We start from the raw sequence: 21,566 nt of genomic DNA, 5'->3' as shown, positions 1-21,566 counted from the left end.
TATCTTACTCATTCTTTATTTGGATCATAAAGAGAGAGTAGAGAGGTTAAATTAATTAATTCAATTGCGGTAACGTTTTACCTGGACAGTAAGGCTAGTTAAGTAATAGTTAAGATAGTAACGCTTTGAAATATCCAACGTGAATGGAATAATTTTGTTTGAGGGCAGATTTCAGTTCAGTCCATTTAAAAGGTGCATTACACCTGCAACCTTTTACCAAGGTTAGCATATAGATTTGGAATATCTAAAGTTAAGTAGTTATTGGATCATTTACTGGGCTTATAAAAATTTTAATGAAGCGTTAACTTCCTTATTATTCCTTCTCATCAATATGGAAGTCCTTCCACCTTTGTGATACAGAGAGCAGTGAGATGAGTATGAAATGTGTCATTAGTGATAAAGCGTAACAGTGAGATTTACAGGGTTTAGTTGCTGAAATGACGATGGTGCAGTGTGAAAATACAGACTGTCTCCATAATCAAGTGCAGACATAAAAGCTTACTGAACAATATTTCTATGGTTTCAAGAAGACAGACAGCCTTTAATTCTGTGAAGAAAGCCTGGTTTGATTTTTAATGTTGAATTTGAATCTTGACTGTCAGTCTGCTGTCAAGCCAAAGTACTTAAGTGGCTCAGTAAGAGTGATTATGGATAAATTTTCAATGTTTAACGGCAGGATAGTCAGACACCAGCTGATTGGTCTTATCTTTATTTACAAGTTTATGATATGAAGTAATAACTGGAAAGTGAATTAATTGATATTGAATATATTCAGTGCTGCTGCACTACATGGAATATGACACTGTAGAAATTATAGAAGCTACTCTCTTGAATATAACTGAGTTGAAGTCATGACAGTGGGCAAAGCAGCATTTTCAAGCTCTCCTGTTCATATACAGGAAACAGCACACAGTTTATGGGATGAAGGGCTGAGGGTGAAGCCCACACGTGGAGTCAGATCCAGCTCATCCTCTGAAACTCCAGGTGCAGGAGAGAAATGAAAGTGTTGCAGGAAGGTGGTGAAGAAGACGAAGAGCTCCATCCTGGCCAGACTTTCTCCAGGACAAATCCTGCGACCTGTGAGACACAACAAAGGAAATTGTTCATGTCGTCTGCAAGTAAATGAACATCAAGAAGTGATGGCTAAATTCACCAACCTGCAGAAAAAGGCATGAAGGCATCTCTCTTCACAAACTTCCCATCTTTGTCCAGGAAGTGGGCAGGATAAAAGGTGTGTGGCCTCTCCCACTCACTCTCATCATACAGGACAGATGTCAAGAGAGGATACACTGTGGTCCCCTGTGGACAAGACAGAAATTGAAAGCTTTCTATATGCAAAGCAATAGTTTCCTTTTCAAACTACATAAAAATATTTCATGGACTCCAGAAATTAATAAGGTAACAAGGTGTAATTATGAAAGTGTCACAGTTTGCTCCTCAGACCCTCTCTTCAGCCACATTTCCACTACCTCTGACACATTGCCATTCTCGTCCTGTCCACCAGATGCCCTTTGACTTTTTCTCCTGTCCCAGTTATTTCACTCCCACATTCAGCCACTCTGTTCTGCCCTGCAATAACCCCCCTTTCCGTCTTTCCTCATCACCTGACTGCCCCAGCCATCTACACACTTGGGGTACGTTCAATCTGAAAACGGTGTGCACCGTTTTGCTGCGGTTTCCGGGTTGAACGACATGTTTCCTCAAAACGGTGTGCAACAGTGTGCAACGGGCTTTGAGATATGTTTTCTCTCATTTGGTACGTGTGTCAGAGTTGTTACCCAATCAGCAGCGACATGTATATAAACACTGCCATATTAAAAAGAGAGTGGGGTGCAGTGCGCTTGCGTACACAACAGGGTGCTCAACCCACCACCATTTCCATTTAAATAAACATTTTGCTGCGTTTTGTCGGGGCTGAACGCAGCTGAAAGATTAAATGTTAACGGTGCCAAAATTGTACCGATAATCCAGATTTATGTTGACACAGAATGAAAGTTATCAATTTGCAAGTATGAAAAGACATCAATACTTTAATATTTGCCTGTACAGACCTGATGTTCACTCCCAATAATTGATCAAGAAATGTTATAAAGTAGAAACATATTTAAATATAAATCTATACATTTTAGAAAAAATGGCCCATACATTTCAAAAAAAGGATAAAAACTTATTTCACGTTATTTTTTTACTATTTAATTCATTCTTCCAAGTTAGGTTGGACCCTCCATGCTAGGCGTTTCATTCAGTCTGACCTTCTTAATGAAGTGACCCTGGAAGACGACGTCTTGGCTCGTTTTGTGAGGAAGTGCCATGGGGGCGATGTTGGCCAGTCTCTGAGTCTCATGGATGACCGCGTCTGTGAAGGGCAGGTTCTTCCTGTCCTCGACCTGCACCTGACGACTTCCTATCACCCTGCTCAGCTCCTCCTGGACCTGATCTGGGAGATGAAAAGTTTTTGTTTTCATCAAGATGGTGTTTGTGTTGGTAAAGCACATATTGATGCTTGGACTGTTGTGGGCGTCTTAAGCTCCTTACCCTGTATCTTTGGATACTTGGCCATCAGCAGAAGTCCCCATCTCAGTGTAGTTGCTGTTGTATCAGTGCCGGCAGCAAACAGATTCATGACTGTTATCGTAAGGTTTTCATTGTGGAAGTGACTGTTGGTGATCCCAGATTCCTGCATATAAAGATCACCAATTATTCACCTGTTCCCAAAATTTGTATTAACAAGATTGTTTTATTTAGTTAGGAGTGCACTGTGGTCCTTTCATTGCTAACTCTACTGTTCTCCTTGAGAGGCTGTAGACAGACTCATTATGTTTTGAACTGATTCCTTGCTTGTTTTCACCAGCTGGGGATGAGCACCACCAGGAGGGCACATGTACACAAGTTCACATTGTTCTTCTAGTTGTGTAAACCATCATATCAATTTTGATTATCATGTATGTTTCCCAACCTCCAGATTTTGCTTTCGGACCAGAAAGGCATCCACAAAGCCTCTGCTCATCTGTGGATTGAGGGTCTCCTTCAAACGACTGAACAGCTGTTTGTTCTGTTTCCTATTGGCAGCAAACAATTTCTGGAATTCTTTCCTGCCAGCAAACCATTTGCCAACCCATGGGAACATGTTGTACATCTGACAAAGAATATGCATTTATTAGTATTTAAAATAACATTAACTTTTTACAAGGTACATGAAAAATCTAACAATTTCTTGTGTATCATGTAGATAGTATTTAAATTACATGCTGAAAGTATAAACTTCAGAAACATAAGAAATTATACCTGTACTGAAGGGGTCCCCAATAGTTGATTGTTTCTGTTTGTTCGATCTACAAGGGATGTAAACACTGGATCATCATATTCAAATCTGCTGCCATAAACAATGGAGCAGATAATATTAGAGACAGCATAGTGTATTGGTTGAGTCGTATCAAAAGCTTCTCCTGCAACAAGGGAAACGGGGAAAAAAATCTAAATTGCGACGATTGACAATTTTTTTGAGCCAGAAATGTTGATTATCATACAGTTGGTTATGATAAGACATTTACCTTTAAATTTCTTAAACACTTCAATGAGATAGTCACATTCCTCAATGATTTTGTCCTCACAAGCCTTCTTGCCCATCCCAAAGTCTCTCAGGTTCGTCAAGGCAAAGCGCCTCATCTCTTTCCACGAATCACCATTGGACCATATAACTCCTGAGATGAAGTAGTTCAACAAAATATGTTAACTAATTATCTGATTATTGGCAAAGGGTGTAAACATGAAAAGAATAATGATTTAGAAAGAGCTCAGTTTTTTGTTGTTCTTTACCATTTCCTTGAGTAGAATCATGTGCAATTTGCATTGGATCTCTGTCTCCAAACTCTTCAGCATAGTTGACAAGCGCCTCCTTCACTGTCTTGTATCCAGCCAGGACCACCACTTTCTTGGGTCCAAAATAGACAGTGAACACTGATCCATATTTCTTGGAAAGCTGAGAGCAAGGGCATAACGTCATGACATTTTCTTATATAAGACACACACAGCCGAAAGACAACAAGGTGAGAGAGCTGCCTGAGAAGCAGAAACAACAACCCTGCAAGAAAACTACTCTTATGGCACTGCCTCACCTCCAGCAATGTGTTGTAGGGTCTCTTGAGGTCCAGCTGCAGCAGGTTTCCGAGCACGGGAAGCGGTCTGGGTCCTCGAGGTTCCTTCCCGTACTCCTGGGAGCTGAAGATGGAGGAGGAGACGAGGTAGACGAGAAGCAGGACCACCAGAGCCCCCAACAGGGCGACAGAACTGGAGGACTGGTGAAAAAGATCTGATATCCCCATGAATTAAAAACAAATCGTGTCCACTATGTGAACTGAATTTTCTGCCCTGCTGCCTCAAATTCTGTTTGTATTTTGGCAGAGAGAGGCCTTATGTGGCTGCAAGAGAGGGCAAAGGTCCAGCTGAGGAAGGAGGACGGGTATTTACTGTGGAAAAGTTTTTCTGCTTAAAGCAGTAAATCATTGTTTGACAAAGTAAATCAATGTTTGTAAAATGATTGTAAAATAATATATAAGTAAATGAAACCAAAACACAGCTGTTAGATCCTTGTCATGTATGTTTCATAACTGAAAGATCAATTAACACCCATCTTATCTTACTCATTGTTTATGTTTTATTTGGATCAGAAATAGAGAGTAGAGAGGTTAAATTAATGAATTAAATTGCGGTAAAGTTTTACCTGGACAGTAATGTACTAATAAAGATAGTAAAGCTTTAATATATATATATATATTTAAAAATCTATAAGGTTAGCATATGGATTTGGGATATCTAAAGTTAAGTAGTTATTTGAATTCTATAAGCACAGTAAATGATCCAATGAGAGAAAAGATGTGAGGGAAGTGAGCAGTGAGTATGAAGTCATGGTATCAATGTTGGCCAGTCTCTGTGTATCGTGGATGAAGGTGTTGGTAAAGGGAAGACTTGTGACTAACCCATCTATCAGAAAGTCTGTTGTGCCCTCTTATGGTTGGAGTGAGATATTGAACGTTTGCAGCAGATGTGTGAACTGCAAATTGTGACAGTTTTTGTGTTCCCAACACCTCTCCATCCTACCCGCTTTGCACTCACTGTAAATCACTATAGATGAGAGAACAAAATTATTAAAATGTAAGTGTTCCGAATTCAGGGAAATGAGAACCTGAAAGAGAGATGAAAACTGACATACTCTGCCTACATACATTTAGCAACTTAGAAATAAGAGAACTTACAGTGACAATGAGGAAGTTACACATCACTAATCACAGGAAATAGATTCTTGATTTTTCTTTAACCAGTTCAGAGACTCTGACACTTAATAGCTGAGAAGGGACAGAAAAAAGAACAGCAAAGCACAATGGTTGAATTCAGATGGATTAAAATGTCTTTATTTCTGATACTGCTGCTTCAGTTGACAGGTAATGATACATATAACATACAGAAATACCAAAAACATTTAAAAAACATAACTTTATTTATATTAGTAATGGGATGTTATTACATACAGTAACTTTTATTTAACTGAGACAATCAAGTCTGTTTGTTTGTTTGTTTACATGTTGCATTTTGTAAAATTTGGAAACAAATACATTTGCAAACTTAAGCTGTATCAAAAACTATCCTCACACTGTCAGCATAATTTCCATTTTCCTCATCTTTTCAACAGCAGTGACGCCACAACATACCCCCAGGTTTGTTGTCAGTGTTGGAGATGAAGTCACTTTGCCTTGTGAAAATGTGATACATGATCAGGACGCATGTGAAAATACCAACTGGCTTTTCAGTAGCTCAAACGCACAATCTGTAGAGCTTATTAAACAAGGGCAGATTAATGAAAAGGCCAAGGCTAAATCAGACAGACTGAGTGTTGCTGCAAAATGTTCCCTTTTTATAAAGAAGGTCACAGCTGAGGATGTTGGTTACTACACCTGCAGACAGATAAAATCAGGACAAGATGCAAATGTTTATCTGTCTGTTGTTACCAGTGAGTATTTACATCATAATGTTTTCAGCTCAAACTGTCTTGTTAGAACAATATACTGAAACATTACAATAATTATGATCACAGTGATGAAGTTAATTTCACTCTTTTTGTGTTTCTCTCATGATATCTCCATCTTCTCCAGTGACTGAACATAAAGACCCTGATAAGGTGACGTTAACCTGCTCTGTGTCGACATCTGGAGGGTGTGGACACACAGTGAAGTGGCTGTATGAGGGTAAAGATGTGGACAAAGACAACAAAGACATGAAGACGTTGCAGTCTGACTGCACAGTTACTGTGGCATTTCTTACCTCTTCTCTCAAGCAGAAGTCACAGTATCATGAGTTGTTGAAGTGTGAAGTGACTGATGACTACACTAACAAAGTGCAGCTGCTTCCCTTCAGCCCTCAGCCCTCAGGTGAGAGACCAGCTGAAATTATGATGAGCCGTTTACAATCACCTTAGACTAATGTGTAATCACAAAATACATTTGTGTATTTGATAGATTTAAACATGTATGATGATATCATCCCACTTACTGTGGATGGTAAATTTTGTTTGTTTGTTCGGGTTTTGTTATTTCATCTGTCCAGGTGAGGAGGCGACAACGATAAGAACAACTGAAAACAGAAAGTCAAGTACCAACATAACAGCACCTGGCAACAGTGATACTCCAACAACACTACAAGGTAGTGACTCAAAATTGTGTGCATCTCTTTCAAGAATCTCTTTGCCTTTCAGTCTTTCTCTCAGCTTTTGAAGCCAAAAGTATGAATATCAGACATATACTTGGCTATGAGTGGTGATATTCTCTTATTAGAGTTAATTCTCTTCTCTTTTAGCTAAAGGAACTGAAAGCTGCTGCCAAAATGTTTTTAATGTTTTCATTTGCTTTCCAGGTTGGTGGTCGTACATCATTGTGGCTATAGGTTTAGTGGCACTTGTAATAATCATTGTGACGGTCATCAGATGGAAGAGAACTAAAGGTGAGAGCAACCACAGGTGAAACTTCTATCAATAAGACGTTTTGAAGAAGCTGGATTTTCACCGTTGAAGCTAAAGTCGACTCTCTTTTGTCTTTTCAGGCAACAAAACACAGATGGATGAAAACACTGTGAGTTTAAAACTGAATAATTAAATGTTGGTATTAAATATTTGACTTTACAGCAAACCAGGTAGTTGTTCACAACCTAGTGTTTTTGTAGTTTGGAGAGAGTATAATCAATACTGACTGAGGTACTGAAAGTCAAGGAAATTTTTAAGTGGAAGAATATAGGTTAAACATTACATTAAAGGAATAGTTCAACATTTTGGTAAATACACTTTTTTTTACTTCCTTTTCTGAGTTTAAAAATAACAAATAGCAAAAAACAAATGGCAACCTGTGACCCTGACGCAGAGGATTAGGTGAGTAAGTATGGAGCTGGGCCATGAGGCAATTAGCTTCGCTCAGCATAAAGACTGGAAGCAGAGGGAAACAGTTTGCTCCGCTCTGTCCAAATTCAAAAATACGCCTATCCGCACTTCAAAAACCTACTTACTGACATGTGACATCATGTTTGTTTAATCCATACATTACATCAACTATTTCTTGATGAACAACAGTTTATCCATCTGCCCAGCACATGAGCCTAGCGCAGCGATGAAAAGAGTCAAGGAAATTACTGCACTTAGTTGTCATTTTTTGCCAAGAAATAGTTACAACACGTAACTCATTCTCTCAATGCACAAATTGTGGGTTTTTTTATTTATTTATTTTTTTTATTTACGGAAATGTGAACTGTGTTTGTCCAGAGACAGAGCCTAAACCCTGTGATGACTGAGTCTGCTCCAGAAACCAGTCAGGACATGGTGAGATCACACTACTGTACAACCAGTCCAATGATAAACTTGCTGTTATGTGTGTTGGTTCTCTAAAATATAACTGAATGAGACACAAAGTGACTGTTGAGGTCAGTTTTCTTTTGCAAGAGAGAAGAAAAGGGAAGGAAGACAATGCAGCTGGATTACACCAAAATAGAATAGAAAAACATGAAGCAGGAAGTCATGAGTGTGAAGTGCAGGGTGAGAACATCCAGTCAAACAGCTCTTCATAAACTAGAAAGCATGCAGAAATCAAACCACCAGCTACAAAAGAAAAAATAAAAGTGTCAAAGAAATATGAGTCAGTATACTGTAAGTCCACATGCTACTGAGCTGTCATTACGTTGTCTGCACTGTGTAGGCTGATCCTGAAGTTTCCTACGTCTCCATCAGCTACACCAGGAAGACCAACAGTAAAGCCAAGGTGAGCTGTCTGATTGGTTGTACTGGTGGTGTTACTGAATGAAGAAAAAACAAGTAAAGAGTTGAAACACAATTCTACAAAGCCTGTCTGTAAAGTGGCTGTAATTGCAAAAAATTTGTTTTTTGTTTTTTTAATAACAATATTTCAAATGACAATGTGAAAGGTGTCGCTCGTAGCTAAGAACCTACAGAGATTTATCACCTGAATCTGCAGCTCCCCTCGGCTTCACAGAGCTTTATAGTGAGTTTCAGCTCATTGTTTAGCTGCCTGGCCCACAACTTTTCTGTTTTGGTTCACTTTCACCTCTCTCATGGCGTCGTTTTCAGCAGGCAGCAAAAAACCTCTTAAAACCCACTGTACACTACCTGCTCAGCACCCAACGGCAGAGAGACAGTTAGGAACTAGCTACTGAACGTGATGGAGCATTTAGCAGCTAAGAGCCAGATGTTTCCCTCAGGAGTTGGTAGAGACCAAGAGGGAATATTGGACTCAGGTGACACAAACATGACTTCGAATGAATAATAATGTTGCTCCATAACTGCTGGATGTATAAATAAACATCTGTTTGCTAACAGGGTCACCATTATTTTAATTATATTTAATGTTATAAACACTCGTAGTCCAGAAAGGGTAAATCCTGATGTGTCTTTAACATGTCATCTTCACACACAAGATATATAATATTCTAATTAGCAGATAAAGGCTGCAGCAAACTGAATATTTCATTTGTTAGATGGCAGCAAAATCAGGATTTTCAGAACTCCTGTCAGGTTAAGTTGTGTCACATGTTGAGTTTATCTATGTTGTGTATGCAATTTACTGTACGTGTGGTGCTGTTTCCTTCTTGCTCTTCAGGATCGGGTTAAAAATGATGATGATGAAGGTGATGCAGTGACCTACAGCACGGTGAAAGCTTCCTCTTCTTCTGGATCCTCTGCTGATCCCAGCAACATCTACGCCACCATCAACTAACCAAACAAATAAGAGACTGCAGTACCTGAGAACCATTTTACCAATTTTGGATGTCCACTGGCATTTTGCAGAGAATATTGGAATCTTCAGCTGTCTTTACCTGTCAGCCTGATCCATAATGGGCAGATCTTTATAATGTCACTGGCCAGGAAAACTCTCAAAGATCATCAGTCTTGAAAATCTGTAAATTGGTGACTATTATTAAAGTATGTTATTCTTGATATTCTCCATGAATAACCACCCAAAACAGACTCAGCCTGCTGGCTTGATGTCTGCAGAGGAGAGGGAGGGGTGAGTTGCAGACTTCTTTCTGTGTTTTATGTTGAGTCCACCACTGAGGCATGGTACACATACGAGTATTATCTAGACCTACTCTTGGCTGCAGAGGTAGACTGGTCTAAAACAAGTCCCCCAAATTAAACAACAAAATACGTCGTTTGTCCATGCCCTGTAGAACGACACATAAAAGCTTTTTCTGATCTGACTCCTCTATCAGCAGGACGACCTCATTTCTCTGTGTCGCCCAAAACTCTTACAAATCACGGTTGAAAATTAAATATGTTTAATGATCAGACAATGCCATGGTTAAGGTTTGGTGAGGTTTAGGGAAAGATCATGGTTTGGGTTGAAATGACTGCTTTGTCAAGGAGCTTCGTTGTCATGGTTACAATAACACGTGGTTAAGATTAGGGAACAGAGGCACAATTTCCAAATCTCAGTCTCACTGACAAACACACCAAAAACAATCACAACGATAAACCAGCCTCTTTGCCTTGATGTGAGAGGAAGACAAAGTTTTGAATACTGACTTTAAGATGTAAATATTTGGATATTTCAGGGCAGCTTTAAACAGTAAAACATTGCTAAGTGAATAGTTAAAGCTTTCTGATGGGAAAACCAAATCATTTTTTATACCTAGAGTGACTTTGAATTTCACCAGAACCACATTCTCAACCACATCATTTTTAGAAATGTACTCTGTGTGATGATTCTAACTGTATAAAATTATTCTGTTGTGTGATTTGTTTCATTCATGCTTTGCATCTAAATATACATACAAACCTCTATAGACGAGCACCTGAACTCGCTCTTAATTGATGTTTTGGGAAACCTATAACGGGACAGTGGAAGGATGGTGGGTGTCTGCAGGACAAGTTAATCGGAGAACAGGAAACATGCAAGTTTATGCCTGAGAAAACATTTAATAGTGATTGGATGGATGGGATGAAGTGGGATGTAGGAGAGGGGAGAGGGGAGAGGCTGCACTACAGTGAATGAAGCCTTGGCTCATCAACTTCCTTAAACTTCCATGGTGCCTTCCTCAAAGTTGAAACATTACGCCCTCATTTCACACGCAAAAAAAAAAAACTTCCTTTCTCAAAATCAGCAAATTACACAATGGAGAGTGACGGCCATCTAAGAAAAAAGCTCTGAATTCAAGGAGCCGTTAGACACTGGCAGAGACTGACTGCAGAATGTCTGGTTTCAGATGGATTAACATCTCATTATTTCTGATGCTACTGCTTCTTTTGACAAGTTAAAATTTAAAACAAGACATTTGTTATTATCCATCAAATTCAATACATTTTGTTAAAACACTTTTCATACTATTCTTCTCTCATTTCCTGCACAGAAGTAACAGGACAATATTCCCTCGTCGCTGTCAGAGTTGGAGATGAAGTCACTTTGCTTTGTGAAAATGTGATATATGATCGGGATAAATGCGACAGTATTACCTGGCTCTTCAGTGTTTCAGGAAACGCAGCAGCAGTAGAGCTGGTTAATCTTTCGGCAGATTGGTGAAAAGGCCAAAGCTAAATCAGACAGACTGAGCGTTACAGCGAGCTGTTCTCTGGTTACAGCTGCAGACATGCTGCAATGTGTGGACACATGGAAGGTGCACGCACACAGTCGAGTGGCTGTATGGGGTTCATGATGTGGATAAAGATAACATGTATGTATGAATGTATATTGTCTTACACAAGTACACAAAAATAATACATTTTTTATAGATGATTTTCAGTGATTCCTTCACTCATTTGTATCCGATATGAAACATGTCTACACAAGAGTAGTGACTGGTATAAAATGTAGATGCGTGGGGTGCCCCAGTGGCTCACCTGGTATAGCGCGTGCCATGTATCAGGGCTGGGTCCTTGTTGCAGCGGCCCAGGTTCGATTCCATCCCAGGCCCTTTGCTATGTGTCGTCACCCCTCTCTCTCCCCTGCTTTTTCTGTCTCTCTCAAGCTGTCACTGTCATAATGAAGCAGAAATGTAAAAAAAAAAACAAAAAAAACATGAATTACACCCTAAATATTTTTCTTACCTGATGTGTTTCTTCTAAAAATTTCTTCCACAGCTCGTACAGATTGTTCTGCTCTGAGCTACATAATGTTGGTTATGCGTGTGGCTGAACTCGTCCTGATCACTGCGATTACCGTTCTTCTCATCAGAGCTCGAGGTGAGAAACATTTGTTTGGACTGATTAACACAAACTGTAAGTTTAGAGCTGAAATGTTTCTCTGTGGTTTATTTTCCAGGGAACCAGAGACCACCTGACGACAACACTCTGAGCTGAAAATAAAAACTGAATGAACGATGTGTAAAACTGATAATGCACATGAATAATCAGGGACTGTGAGTCAGTGTAAATGATGATAAGCTGCTGGTGCTAACTGTTCATGTTACTGTAATGCAGGACTGTGAATGTCTCCCTGTTTGTGTTTGTGCAGGTTTTGAACTCAGTAAGAAGCCGAACAGTGAAGCGTTCTGGTCCAGCAGCCAGTCAGGTAAAGATCAGATCAGACAGTCACTGATGGTGCGTTCAGGTTCTGCTGATTCATCTGTGAACTGTGTTCAGTTTCAAAACATCAACAGTCAGCTGGAAGGAAAATCTTTGCTTTTTGGGCTCTTTTGGGGCTGTAATAAAATATAAGGGACTGCTGGGCATTCAGAACTGCCAAAAACCGCGGTTCCTTGAATTGCCACTTGAGGCTGGCTCCAAAAGCAAGCCAATCCCCCATCCACTCCCATGTTAAAACGTTACAGCAGAAATGAACTTGTGCTGCTGCCAAGTTACAAAAAACTGTTTTAGTCTCTATAGCTAATTTCCCCATTCATGACAACTGTACAGGGGGTGAATTATTATTATTATTTTATTTTTTATTATAACTCAACCATTTAAATTGTATTAAGGCTTAAAGTTATGCATAATTAAGGACCTGGCCACTTTGAGTGACAGGTAGGTGCCCTCTCAGGTGGCTAGCCGCTAGGTAGTTTGATAAACCATGGTTCATTCGGCCCACCTCAGCTCCACCTCTTTGCCCATTTTTGGATTAGCCGGAGTGATGGTCTTCAGAAACTATCGCGAGATTTTGTTTTCGGCAACACAACTACTTGGTTTATCCAACAAAACTAATGTGTGACTTTAAATTTAAAATAATTGCCACCTGCCTGAACTACTATAAAGCTCTATTCAATATATATAAGTTAAATTATCATCACTGTCTATCAACAAACACTGACAAGGCCTCAGAGTGACCCCGAAACCTCCAAGGATGCAATCAGAGAGCACCATGTGTTAACAAAAGTGTTGACTGTTTGATCCCGATAGCCTTAGCTGGTCAACATTAGAGCGTAAAACCTCCCAGAGCTCTGTTGCTGTTGTTGTTAACCACATTTACACCCAAACACTTCCCCTTCAGTTCTCAGAAAAAATTACTAAGCTGCAAAGAGGAACCAACAGTTCTAAAACCACTACAGTATCAACCCATTTGTGCCAGTATCACCACACTGGACCATGAGCCGCAGACGTCACATTCTGGCGAGGAGTTTGATTCACTTTTGCGTTTGTGTGATATCAAACATCACCGAGAATTTTATTTTTACTCAGCTCTATTTTAGGGCCAGTCTCCGCCTCCTCGTCTTTTCAGGACGTCAAACATCATTGCCACAAATTTAAATGCAAAATCAAGTACTGAATGACTGAAAACTGGGGAAATCCTGTAAAATTTATTGTTTGCATCTGTAAATATTCTTATCAACTCATATCACTTTTCTAATGTTTCATACAGCAAAGTAAGGAAAGTTGTTAAAATGTTTTTTGTGCATTTTTAATTTCATTCATTGTATTGAGAATTAGTTCAACTGCAAATACAATCCCTGTTGACCTGAAGTTTCTCTTGCATGACTCTGACGGAAGGAGGAGTTTAGTCATCAGTCAGAGCAACAGATTCCCTCCGCATCATCTGTTCGGCTGAGAACTCGTCTGAAAACACATCAGTGGCTCACGTCCTTTATCTCAACACTGAACCACATCTGGCTTTTTGGCTGTTTAGATATCTACAAGAAATTCAGAGATGAAAAGCTGATGGACTCTGTCTACAGAAATTCAACTACTGAAAGAATGGAAAAGATTCAAGTCACTATAAGGAAGTGACACTTTACTAATAACAGGAAGTAAATGCTGCATCGCTCTTAAAGAAGCACTAGTTCAGAGACTTCGACAGTTGAGGGCGTGAGAACAAGAGATCAAGAGACAGAAGCAAGATGGTTCAATTCAGATGGATTAACATGTCTTTATTTGTGATACTGGGGCTTCAGTTTACAGGTAATATATATACAAAACACATACATGAATAAAAGAAATACAATTAGTAATGTTTAAGTAACTAATACTAGTTTAAGTAAGACAGCCAAGCTGGCTGTTTGTTTTGAACATGTGTTGAGCAGATATTTGTATATGGAGCATTTGCTCTTGTTTGTATTTAATGTTTTCCTCACACAACTATAAACACAAAAGCCATATTCTTATCACAGTGAATTTTTTTTATATTTATCTCTCGTCTTCAACAGCGGTAATTGGACAGAACCCCCCCTCCTTCATTGCCAGCGTTGGAGATGAAATCACTTTGCCTTGTGAAAATGTGATAAAAAACCAGGACAAATGTGACAGTACTTCTTGGGTTGTCAGTCGTCATATTCGGTCATCATCACAAGAGCTGGTTAATCTTGGGCAGATTTGGAAAAATGAGATTTCCAAAGCTAAATCCGACCGACTCAGCGTTACAGCAAAATGTTCTCTGGTTATAAAAAATGTCACAGTCGAGGATGTTGGTCGTTACTCCTGCAGACAGTTCAGATCAGGACAACAACAAGGTCCAGATGCTCATGTTCAACTGTCTGTTATTAACAGTGAGTATTTACATCATAATGTTTTCAGCTCAAACTGTCTTGTTAGAACAATATACTGAAACATTACATTATACTTACAGTGAAGTTAATTTCACTCTTGTTGCCTTTCTCTCACAATATCTCCATCTTCTCCAGTGGATCAACATCAGAACAATGATACAGACATCTTGTTCTGCACTGTGTTGACGTATGAAGGGTGTGAATACACAGTCGAGTGGTTGTATGAGGGTAATAAGAATGACTTGGAGACGTCACAGCTTACCTGTTCAGCCACTGTGACATTTACAACTCCTCCTCTTGATCAGAAGTCAAACTATTATGAGTTACTGAAGTGTAACGTGACAGATAATAAGAGTGGACAAAGGCTGCTGTGTAATGTTGGCCTCCAGTCCTCGTGTGAGAAAACAGGTACATTTGGTTTTATTTGATGAATTTTAAGTTTTAAGACTACATTCTTTCTCATTTAGTCTCTTCAGATGGTAAACATGAAGTATTTTATTTCAAGTTGTGTTTTATTTTTTCATATCGTATTCAACAAAATCGAAAGGAAGCACATTAGTGGCGATATCAGAAAAGGATGAAACAAAACAAGGTAGTGCCTTAACACCTTACACCTCTCTCTCTCTCTCTCACTCATATGATGTCCTCATATCCTGAAAAATATCAACATCTTATTGTATGGTTAAATTGCTTAAAGTTACTATTTAAAAAACATGCAATGTAAGATACAGTCAATGTAGACATAATAGACGTGTTAACTAAAAGATGAGATTTGTACCAACAGAAAAATGATGTGCTTCACAAAAATGTTTCAAAGGTTTTGCAAAAACCACATGTAATTTCTCATATTTTAGCTACATGATGTTAAACAGAACAGACAACTGCAGCCAGAATATTTTTAATGTTTTTATTCTCCTTCCAGATTTGTGGTGGGTCATCATTGTGGCTGTGGGTTTAGCAGCACTCTTAATAATCATTGTTGTTGTTGTCATCAGACGGAAGAAAACTAAAGGTGAGAGCAACCACAGATTAAACTGTTAGAACAACGTGTTTTAATAAACCTGGGTTCCATCGTACAAACTAAAGTCGACTCTCTTTTGTCTTTTCAGGGAACAAAACACAGATGGATGAAAATGTGGTGAGTTTTAAATGTTAATAATCAAATGTTTATAGAGTTATGCCTTCAAAAACAGTGTTTGTGGTAGTTCTTCACAATTACTAAAGTGACTGTGGTTCTAGAGTAAACAGTACTCAGCAGCAGCTAGTGTCAGCAAAGGGACCAGTTTTGCTGACCTTTGGCTTTGATACAGATTTTTGCATTCTAAATCAAATTTATAATTTAGCTTGAGAGGGATAGGCTATTTGAAAAAAAACTGAAGAAGGTATATGTGATAGATGTGCGAATTTACAGCATGGCACACAGTATATTCTGTAATATGTACCCATTGATTTAAATGCAAACTGTAACTAGACTATTTTTCCAGGGACTGAGCTTGAACCCTGCAGTGACTCAGCCTGATCCAGAGACCAGGCAGGACATGGTGAGATCTCACACTAGTCCAAAGTTACACTCACTGTTATTAGGGGTTCTTTCTTCTTCTTATTATTATTTGTTGTCTTCTGCCGCGGCTCAAATTCCCGTGAGCTGGAATGAGCTAGAAACACAAAACCTGGCCCAATAACTAGAAATGATGCGCATGTGCTTCCACAGAAATATGTGCTCTGCATAAAATCCTCTTGAACCACTAAAGTCCACCTAACTAGATTTTCCGCCATTTTGAATTTTTTGAAAAACACATTTTTGACATCTCCTCCTAAACCGTAGATGCGATTGCTACCAAATTTTCGGTGGATCATCATTGGATGAAGCCTATCAAAAGTTGTATGAAGCTTGTTGACTTAGTTTTCAAAAGGGGCGTGGCTCAGCACATATATAGACCAAAGTCAACAACTGTTGGGCCAATCATCACAAAACGTCCAGGATGTGTCCACAAAAGAACCTGAAACCGGCCCTGAAAGTTTCCTTCAAATCAACCACTAGGGGGCGTTACAAACGCAAAAACCTGGGCGTGGCGTAACACAAATCAGGCTATAAATCAGACATTGTTTGTTTTCTTCATTCTATTTGTGACAATGCAAAAGAGGGAGATTTCACTGCTTTTGCCACGTCTAGGCCACATTTGACCAGGTCCAGATCAAAAGCTTTAAACTTCTAACGGTCTTTGTTGGCTTGAACCCTGGAATTGCCGCTTGCGGCTATATTTGTTCTCTAAATGTAGCAGTATGAACAGTTATATTTTGTTCTGTAAATGAGTCTAACTTCCTTCTTAGAAAAAGAGAAGTTAAATGATGTAACTAACTTAGAATGCCCACACGCTTCTGAATGTTGTTTTCTCTGTGTAGGCGGATCCTGAAGATGGTGTTTCCTACGCCTCCATCAGCTACACCAAGAAGACCAACAGTAAAGCCCTGGTGAGCTGTCTGATTGATTATAATACACGTGTTGGGTGTGGATGAAGAAACAAGACTACTGCAAGAGTGTACAGCGGCTCCGTGAGGCTGCACAGTGGTGTTTTGAGCTAAATGCATCATGTAGTATGCTAACCCCATCCATGATGCTAACATGCTCACAATGACAATGCTAACATGCTGATGCATGACAAGAGGACGGCACTAGATGAAAAGTTAAAGGCCCATTATTACAATTCATCCTGAGGGAGACATGAATGTCTGCACCAAATATATATATATATATATATATATATATATATATATAAAAAGGTTGTGTTCATACTGTTTTACACTGCTGTGGTGCATCACAGTGGGTTATTTTGTGTTTATGTCTGATTTGTTGTATTTCATTGCATTATTCACTGTTGATTTGTTGTTTAATGTCTGGATGCTGCTTTGCACTGTTGTCTTTCATTGTGTTGGATTACAATGTGCTGAATTATGTTGTGTCATGTCCTGTTGTGTCATTTATGTGTCGTGCTGTTTCTCTTTTATTTTAAAGGTTTGCAGTAAAGATGATGATGATGATGCAGCAGTGACCTACAGCACTGTGAAAGCTTCCTCTTCTTCTGCCGGAGCCTCATCTGATCCCAGCAACCTCTACGCCACCGTCAACAAACCAAACAAAGAAGAGGCCACAGTGTAGTTACAGCTCATATCATTAGTTTTTTTTTTTACACTGATAACTAATAAGAAAACCAAGTCAGTTTTTATTCGGCGAGAGCTTTTCACAAGAATTCACTCGTACTGTGTTACCAATATGTATTGATACTTTTAATTAACCATTAACCTTTAAAAATTGTATATGCAGTCAAAAGCCTGGAGAGCATTTAATATTTATTTATATTTTTGTATATAACCCTAATGCACTGCAGATTAATGACATTGTTATTGATACATGAAGGGAAAGACAAAAACTTTATTATAATATTGAAATTTTACATTTCAGTTCTTACATGAACATGTGACCAGAATTGTTTTTATGATCATTTTCAAGATTTATTGTTGTAATAAACCTTTCTGTCCAGAAGGGTTTAGTAGGTGAACTAGTAAACTAGTAAAAAAGTAAAAGTAAGAACCTGATATTCGTATGGCTGGTTTCTTTAATAATCTCTTTTTTTCTGTATCACCTCTAATTGTTTCATATGCAATAATTTTAACATTTAGTTTGCTAAGAACTCAAACAAAAAAAAGATGCTGAGAGGAAGTGGGTTGTGACATCCCTTATCCACACTGAATCACCCGTAAGAGTCGTACTAAACAAGTGAATGAGTGGAAACTGTGGAAGACCAAAAGGGATATATTTTCACTTTCTTTCACCTGCTGCACCAGGTCTTGAGCACTGACTGGTTCGTACAGCAACGAGATACGTTAAAAAACAGCAACTGACATAAGAGAAAAAGGAAAGTCACTATGAGGAAGTGACACCTTACTAATTACAGGAAGTAGATACTATATTTCTCTTTAAGAAGACTTTGACTGTCGAGAGAGTGATAGCAATCTTTGTTTTAGTAATGCTATTCTAATTTAACTCAGACAGCCAAGTCTGCTGTTTGTTTTTAACATAGTGATTTTAGCGGACTCTTGTAAGGATGAGACACATTTGTAAGCATCTGTTGTATCTAAAATCATCCTCATAATAACTCTAAACATAATTACCTTGTTCTTACTTCAGTTCATTTTTCATATTTATCTCTCATCTTCTCAGTTGCAGCAGCAACCAGACAGCTTCCTGTTCCTACGCTGTCAGAGTTGGAGATGAAGTCACTTTGTCTTGTGAAAATGTGATAGACGGTCAGCGAAAATGTGACAGTACTACATGGCTCTTTGCTGGTTCAGGATACACAGCAGCTGTAGAGCTGGTTAGACTTGGGCAGATTGGTGAAATCTCCAAAGCTAAACAGACAGACTGAGTGTTACAGCGAGCTGTTCTCTGCTTATAAAGAAGGTCACAGTCGAGGATGTTGGTCGTTATGACTGTCAACAGTTCAAATCAGGAGAATTTAAACAAGGTCAAGATGCTCATGTTCATCTGTCTCTTATTAACAGTGAGTATTTACATCATAATGTTTTCAGCTCAAACTGTCTTGTTAGAACAATATACTGAAACATTACAATAATTATGATCACAGTGATGAAGTTAATTTACTCTTGTTGTTTTTCTCTCACAATATCTCCATCTTCTCCAGTGACTGAACATGAGGACCCTGATAAGGTGGCGTTAACCTGCTCTGCGTTCACACATGGACAGTGTGGACACACAGTGAAGTGGCTGTATGAGGGTAAAGACAACAAAGATTTAAAGACATCACAGTCTTACTGCTCGGCCAATGTGACCTTTAAGACTTCTCATTTTATGTACACATCAAAGAATTACGAGTTACGAGATGGTAACACTGAAAAAGTGCATCTGTTTACCTTCAGCCCTCAGTCCTCCAGGGGAAGGAATCAGGTGAGAATATGACAAGTTGTTTAAAATCACTTAATACCAATGTGAAAAATAAAATACATTGTTTATTTGATGGTTTTGAAGGTTTTAGATGACATCATTGCTTCTCATTTAGTTACTGCAGATGGACAACAAGAGCATATCACACATCGACTGATATGATATGTGTGACTCATGGGTGCAGTGTTTGTACCATTACAAATTGCTTGATTTAGTAAGAAAAATTGCAAATGAATGTTTCATAACTTTAGCGTTAAAATCACTTACAATGATTTTGTTAAAAAAAAACATTTTAAACAAAACAGAAAGCTGCAGCAAAAATGTGTAATGTTTTCATTTTCATTCCAGATTGATGGTGGTACATCCTTGTGGCTGTGGGTTTAGCAGCACTCTTGATAATTGTTGTTGCCGTCGTACGATGGAGGAGAACTAAAGGTGACAGAATTTATCAACAAGAGTTTTTGATAAACCAGGATTTTCACTGTGGAAGCTAAAGTCAAGTCTCTTTTTTGTCCTTTCAGCAAACAAAACATAGATGGGTGTCAACATTGTGAGTTTAAAAACCGAATCATCAGTTTATACAATATTTATACAATTATTGAGCAAACAGGTGTTTGTGGTAGTTCTTTCGGTAACACTTTATTTGAAGGTGGGTTCATAAGACTGACATGACATGACACCTGTCATGTTCATGAAGTCTTTATGAAGGTGTATTGTTGTTAAGTGTCATTTGGTCAATTATGGCACTTTTAATGCAAATTTGACATCGTTTGAGAGTCTTTGTCATGACAGCTTGACATTAACCAAGAAAACATAACCTGACATAAACGTGCCATAGCAGACCTACTTAGCAAACTTAAATAAAACTATTTAGCTTTATGTGTTAACATCACATTAGACTGTCATATGCGCTTGTTTTTTACGACTGTCATGTGACCATTATAATTGTGTCATGAATGATTCCCATTACCTCACGTAAAGTGGAACCATTTGAACTTGTCATAAAGATGTCAGTAAGTTTTATTACACTGTCAAATGCTTTTATAATGGTGTCATGAATAATTCCCTTGACCTCAAGTAAAGTGGAACTATTTGGTCTTGGTCATGAAGATATCAATAATGTTATGAGGGCAGTTTGACGACAGAGTGCAGTACTAAAGTGAGTTATGGAGTTTCCTGATGGACAGATCACAGCTTTACTTGTTGCTAAGTAACATTAACCTAACCGCATAGTGATAGAAAAGTATGAGAGTGAGTCAGTATAAATCCACATGCTACTGAGCAGTCGTGTTGTCTTGTCTGTGCAGGCTGATCCTGATGGTGTTTCCTACGCCTCCATCGGCTACACCAAGAAGACCAACAGTAAAGCCCGGTTAAGCTGTCTGCTTGATTATACTTGTGTTGGCAGTGAATGAGGAATTTGTTTTTTCAGAAATGAAATGAATTAAGTTTTTTATCCATCAAAGCTTATGTATTTAGTGATTAAAGTTGTGATGTCAATCATTCTGTCATTGTCGTTGCTTTTGCGTTGTTGGATTTCATGATGGTGTTTTGCTGTTTATGTTACCTTTCATCATGTAGCATTGCCATGTTACGCTACGTCATATGTCCCGTTGTGTCATTTTTGTGGGGCATGTGTCTCTGAATATATTATCCTGATGCTCTCACTCATTTATTTACAGTATGCAGCGTTGACTGCTTTTGTGTATGTTACATCATATTTTTTTAGAATGATCTAATGTTTTTTCCCCATTATATTTCATTTCCAGGCTTTATTGCTGTAAAATGCTTTTTGTCCAGAAGGTGGTGTAGTAGGAAGTAGTGATCAAACATTCATAAGGCTGTTTGCTTTAAACATAAAGTTGTCAGTGATGGATGTACCAGTGTTAGGTAACAGTTCAAAGACTTTGAGTTTTTTTATTTGTTTAATCTGTTTTATCACTTTTTAAGCTATGTACCACATGTAATTGTTTCATATGCAATAATGTTAATATTTATTTCTTTGTTCAGTTTAATTCAAATATCCTGGTGCTCTGAAAGGGCTTTAGAGCTAACTGAAAGGAGGTGCAATGTGACATTTTGACTGAATAAATGATTTCACCCTTGAGAGTTGTATTAAACATCTGAATGAGTGAGAAGTGTCTAAATC

General features: G+C 38.5%; 3 protein-coding genes across 22 annotated transcripts; 2 read left to right on the top strand and 1 right to left on the bottom strand.

Moving 5' to 3' along the window:
• Window positions 1-693: 693 nt before the first annotated feature.
• Window positions 694-4,419, bottom strand: LOC122863041 (cytochrome P450 2K1-like). 3 transcript variants are annotated; one of them, XM_044169079.1, is made up of 9 exons: window positions 4,116-4,419; window positions 3,817-3,979; window positions 3,552-3,701; window positions 3,286-3,446; window positions 2,957-3,136; window positions 2,536-2,677; window positions 2,253-2,437; window positions 1,158-1,299; window positions 694-1,077 (listed from the first exon to the last, which is right to left on the bottom strand). In XM_044169079.1, exons 1-9 carry the CDS (start codon window positions 4,320-4,322, stop codon window positions 890-892), a joined length of 1,518 nt encoding a protein of 505 aa, XP_044025014.1. In that variant the 5' UTR covers window positions 4,323-4,419; the 3' UTR covers window positions 694-889. The 3 variants fall into 3 exon arrangements, with proteins under 3 accessions (XP_044025014.1, XP_044025015.1, XP_044025016.1); XM_044169080.1 differs by having other exon boundaries at window positions 3,286-3,350; window positions 4,116-4,418; XM_044169081.1 differs by having other exon boundaries at window positions 3,286-3,332; window positions 4,116-4,417.
• A 245-nt stretch (window positions 4,420-4,664) lies between these two features.
• Window positions 4,665-10,332, top strand: LOC122863052. Of its 6 annotated transcripts, none has more exons than XM_044169125.1 (9): window positions 4,669-5,438; window positions 5,690-6,004; window positions 6,147-6,422; window positions 6,598-6,693; window positions 6,904-6,990; window positions 7,090-7,118; window positions 7,799-7,855; window positions 8,229-8,291; window positions 9,147-10,332. In XM_044169125.1, exons 1-9 carry the CDS (start codon window positions 5,378-5,380, stop codon window positions 9,261-9,263), a joined length of 1,101 nt encoding a protein of 366 aa, XP_044025060.1. In that variant the 5' UTR covers window positions 4,669-5,377; the 3' UTR covers window positions 9,264-10,332. The 6 variants fall into 6 exon arrangements, with proteins under 6 accessions (XP_044025061.1, XP_044025060.1, XP_044025059.1 ...); XM_044169124.1 differs by having other exon boundaries at window positions 4,680-5,438; window positions 5,687-6,004; XM_044169129.1 differs by lacking the exon at window positions 5,690-6,004 and having other exon boundaries at window positions 5,310-5,438; window positions 6,147-6,239; window positions 6,332-6,422.
• Window positions 10,333-13,475: 3,143 nt separating this feature from the next.
• On the top strand, window positions 13,476-21,524 carry LOC122863051. 13 transcript variants are annotated; one of them, XM_044169122.1, is made up of 14 exons: window positions 13,476-13,873; window positions 14,119-14,457; window positions 14,593-14,865; window positions 15,005-15,049; window positions 15,380-15,469; window positions 15,567-15,595; window positions 15,942-15,998; window positions 16,861-16,929; window positions 17,471-19,016; window positions 19,158-19,250; window positions 19,393-19,420; window positions 19,766-19,852; window positions 19,939-19,967; window positions 20,725-21,524. In XM_044169122.1, the coding sequence occupies exons 1-9, from the start codon at window positions 13,813-13,815 to the stop codon at window positions 17,612-17,614; spliced, it is 1,107 nt and encodes a 368-aa protein (XP_044025057.1). In that variant the 5' UTR covers window positions 13,476-13,812; the 3' UTR covers window positions 17,615-19,016; window positions 19,158-19,250; window positions 19,393-19,420; window positions 19,766-19,852; window positions 19,939-19,967; window positions 20,725-21,524. The 13 variants fall into 13 exon arrangements, with proteins under 13 accessions (XP_044025057.1, XP_044025055.1, XP_044025054.1 ...); XM_044169120.1 differs by having other exon boundaries at window positions 19,533-19,852; XM_044169119.1 differs by adding an exon at window positions 19,533-19,595 and having other exon boundaries at window positions 19,158-19,420.
• Window positions 21,525-21,566: the final 42 nt, after the last annotated feature.

This window comes from Siniperca chuatsi, linkage group LG16 (genome assembly GCF_020085105.1).
Source record: "Siniperca chuatsi isolate FFG_IHB_CAS linkage group LG16, ASM2008510v1, whole genome shotgun sequence".
In the NCBI taxonomy this organism is placed as follows: Eukaryota; Metazoa; Chordata; class Actinopteri; order Centrarchiformes; family Sinipercidae; genus Siniperca; species Siniperca chuatsi.
This window is presented reverse-complemented; position numbering and strand designations above follow the sequence as displayed.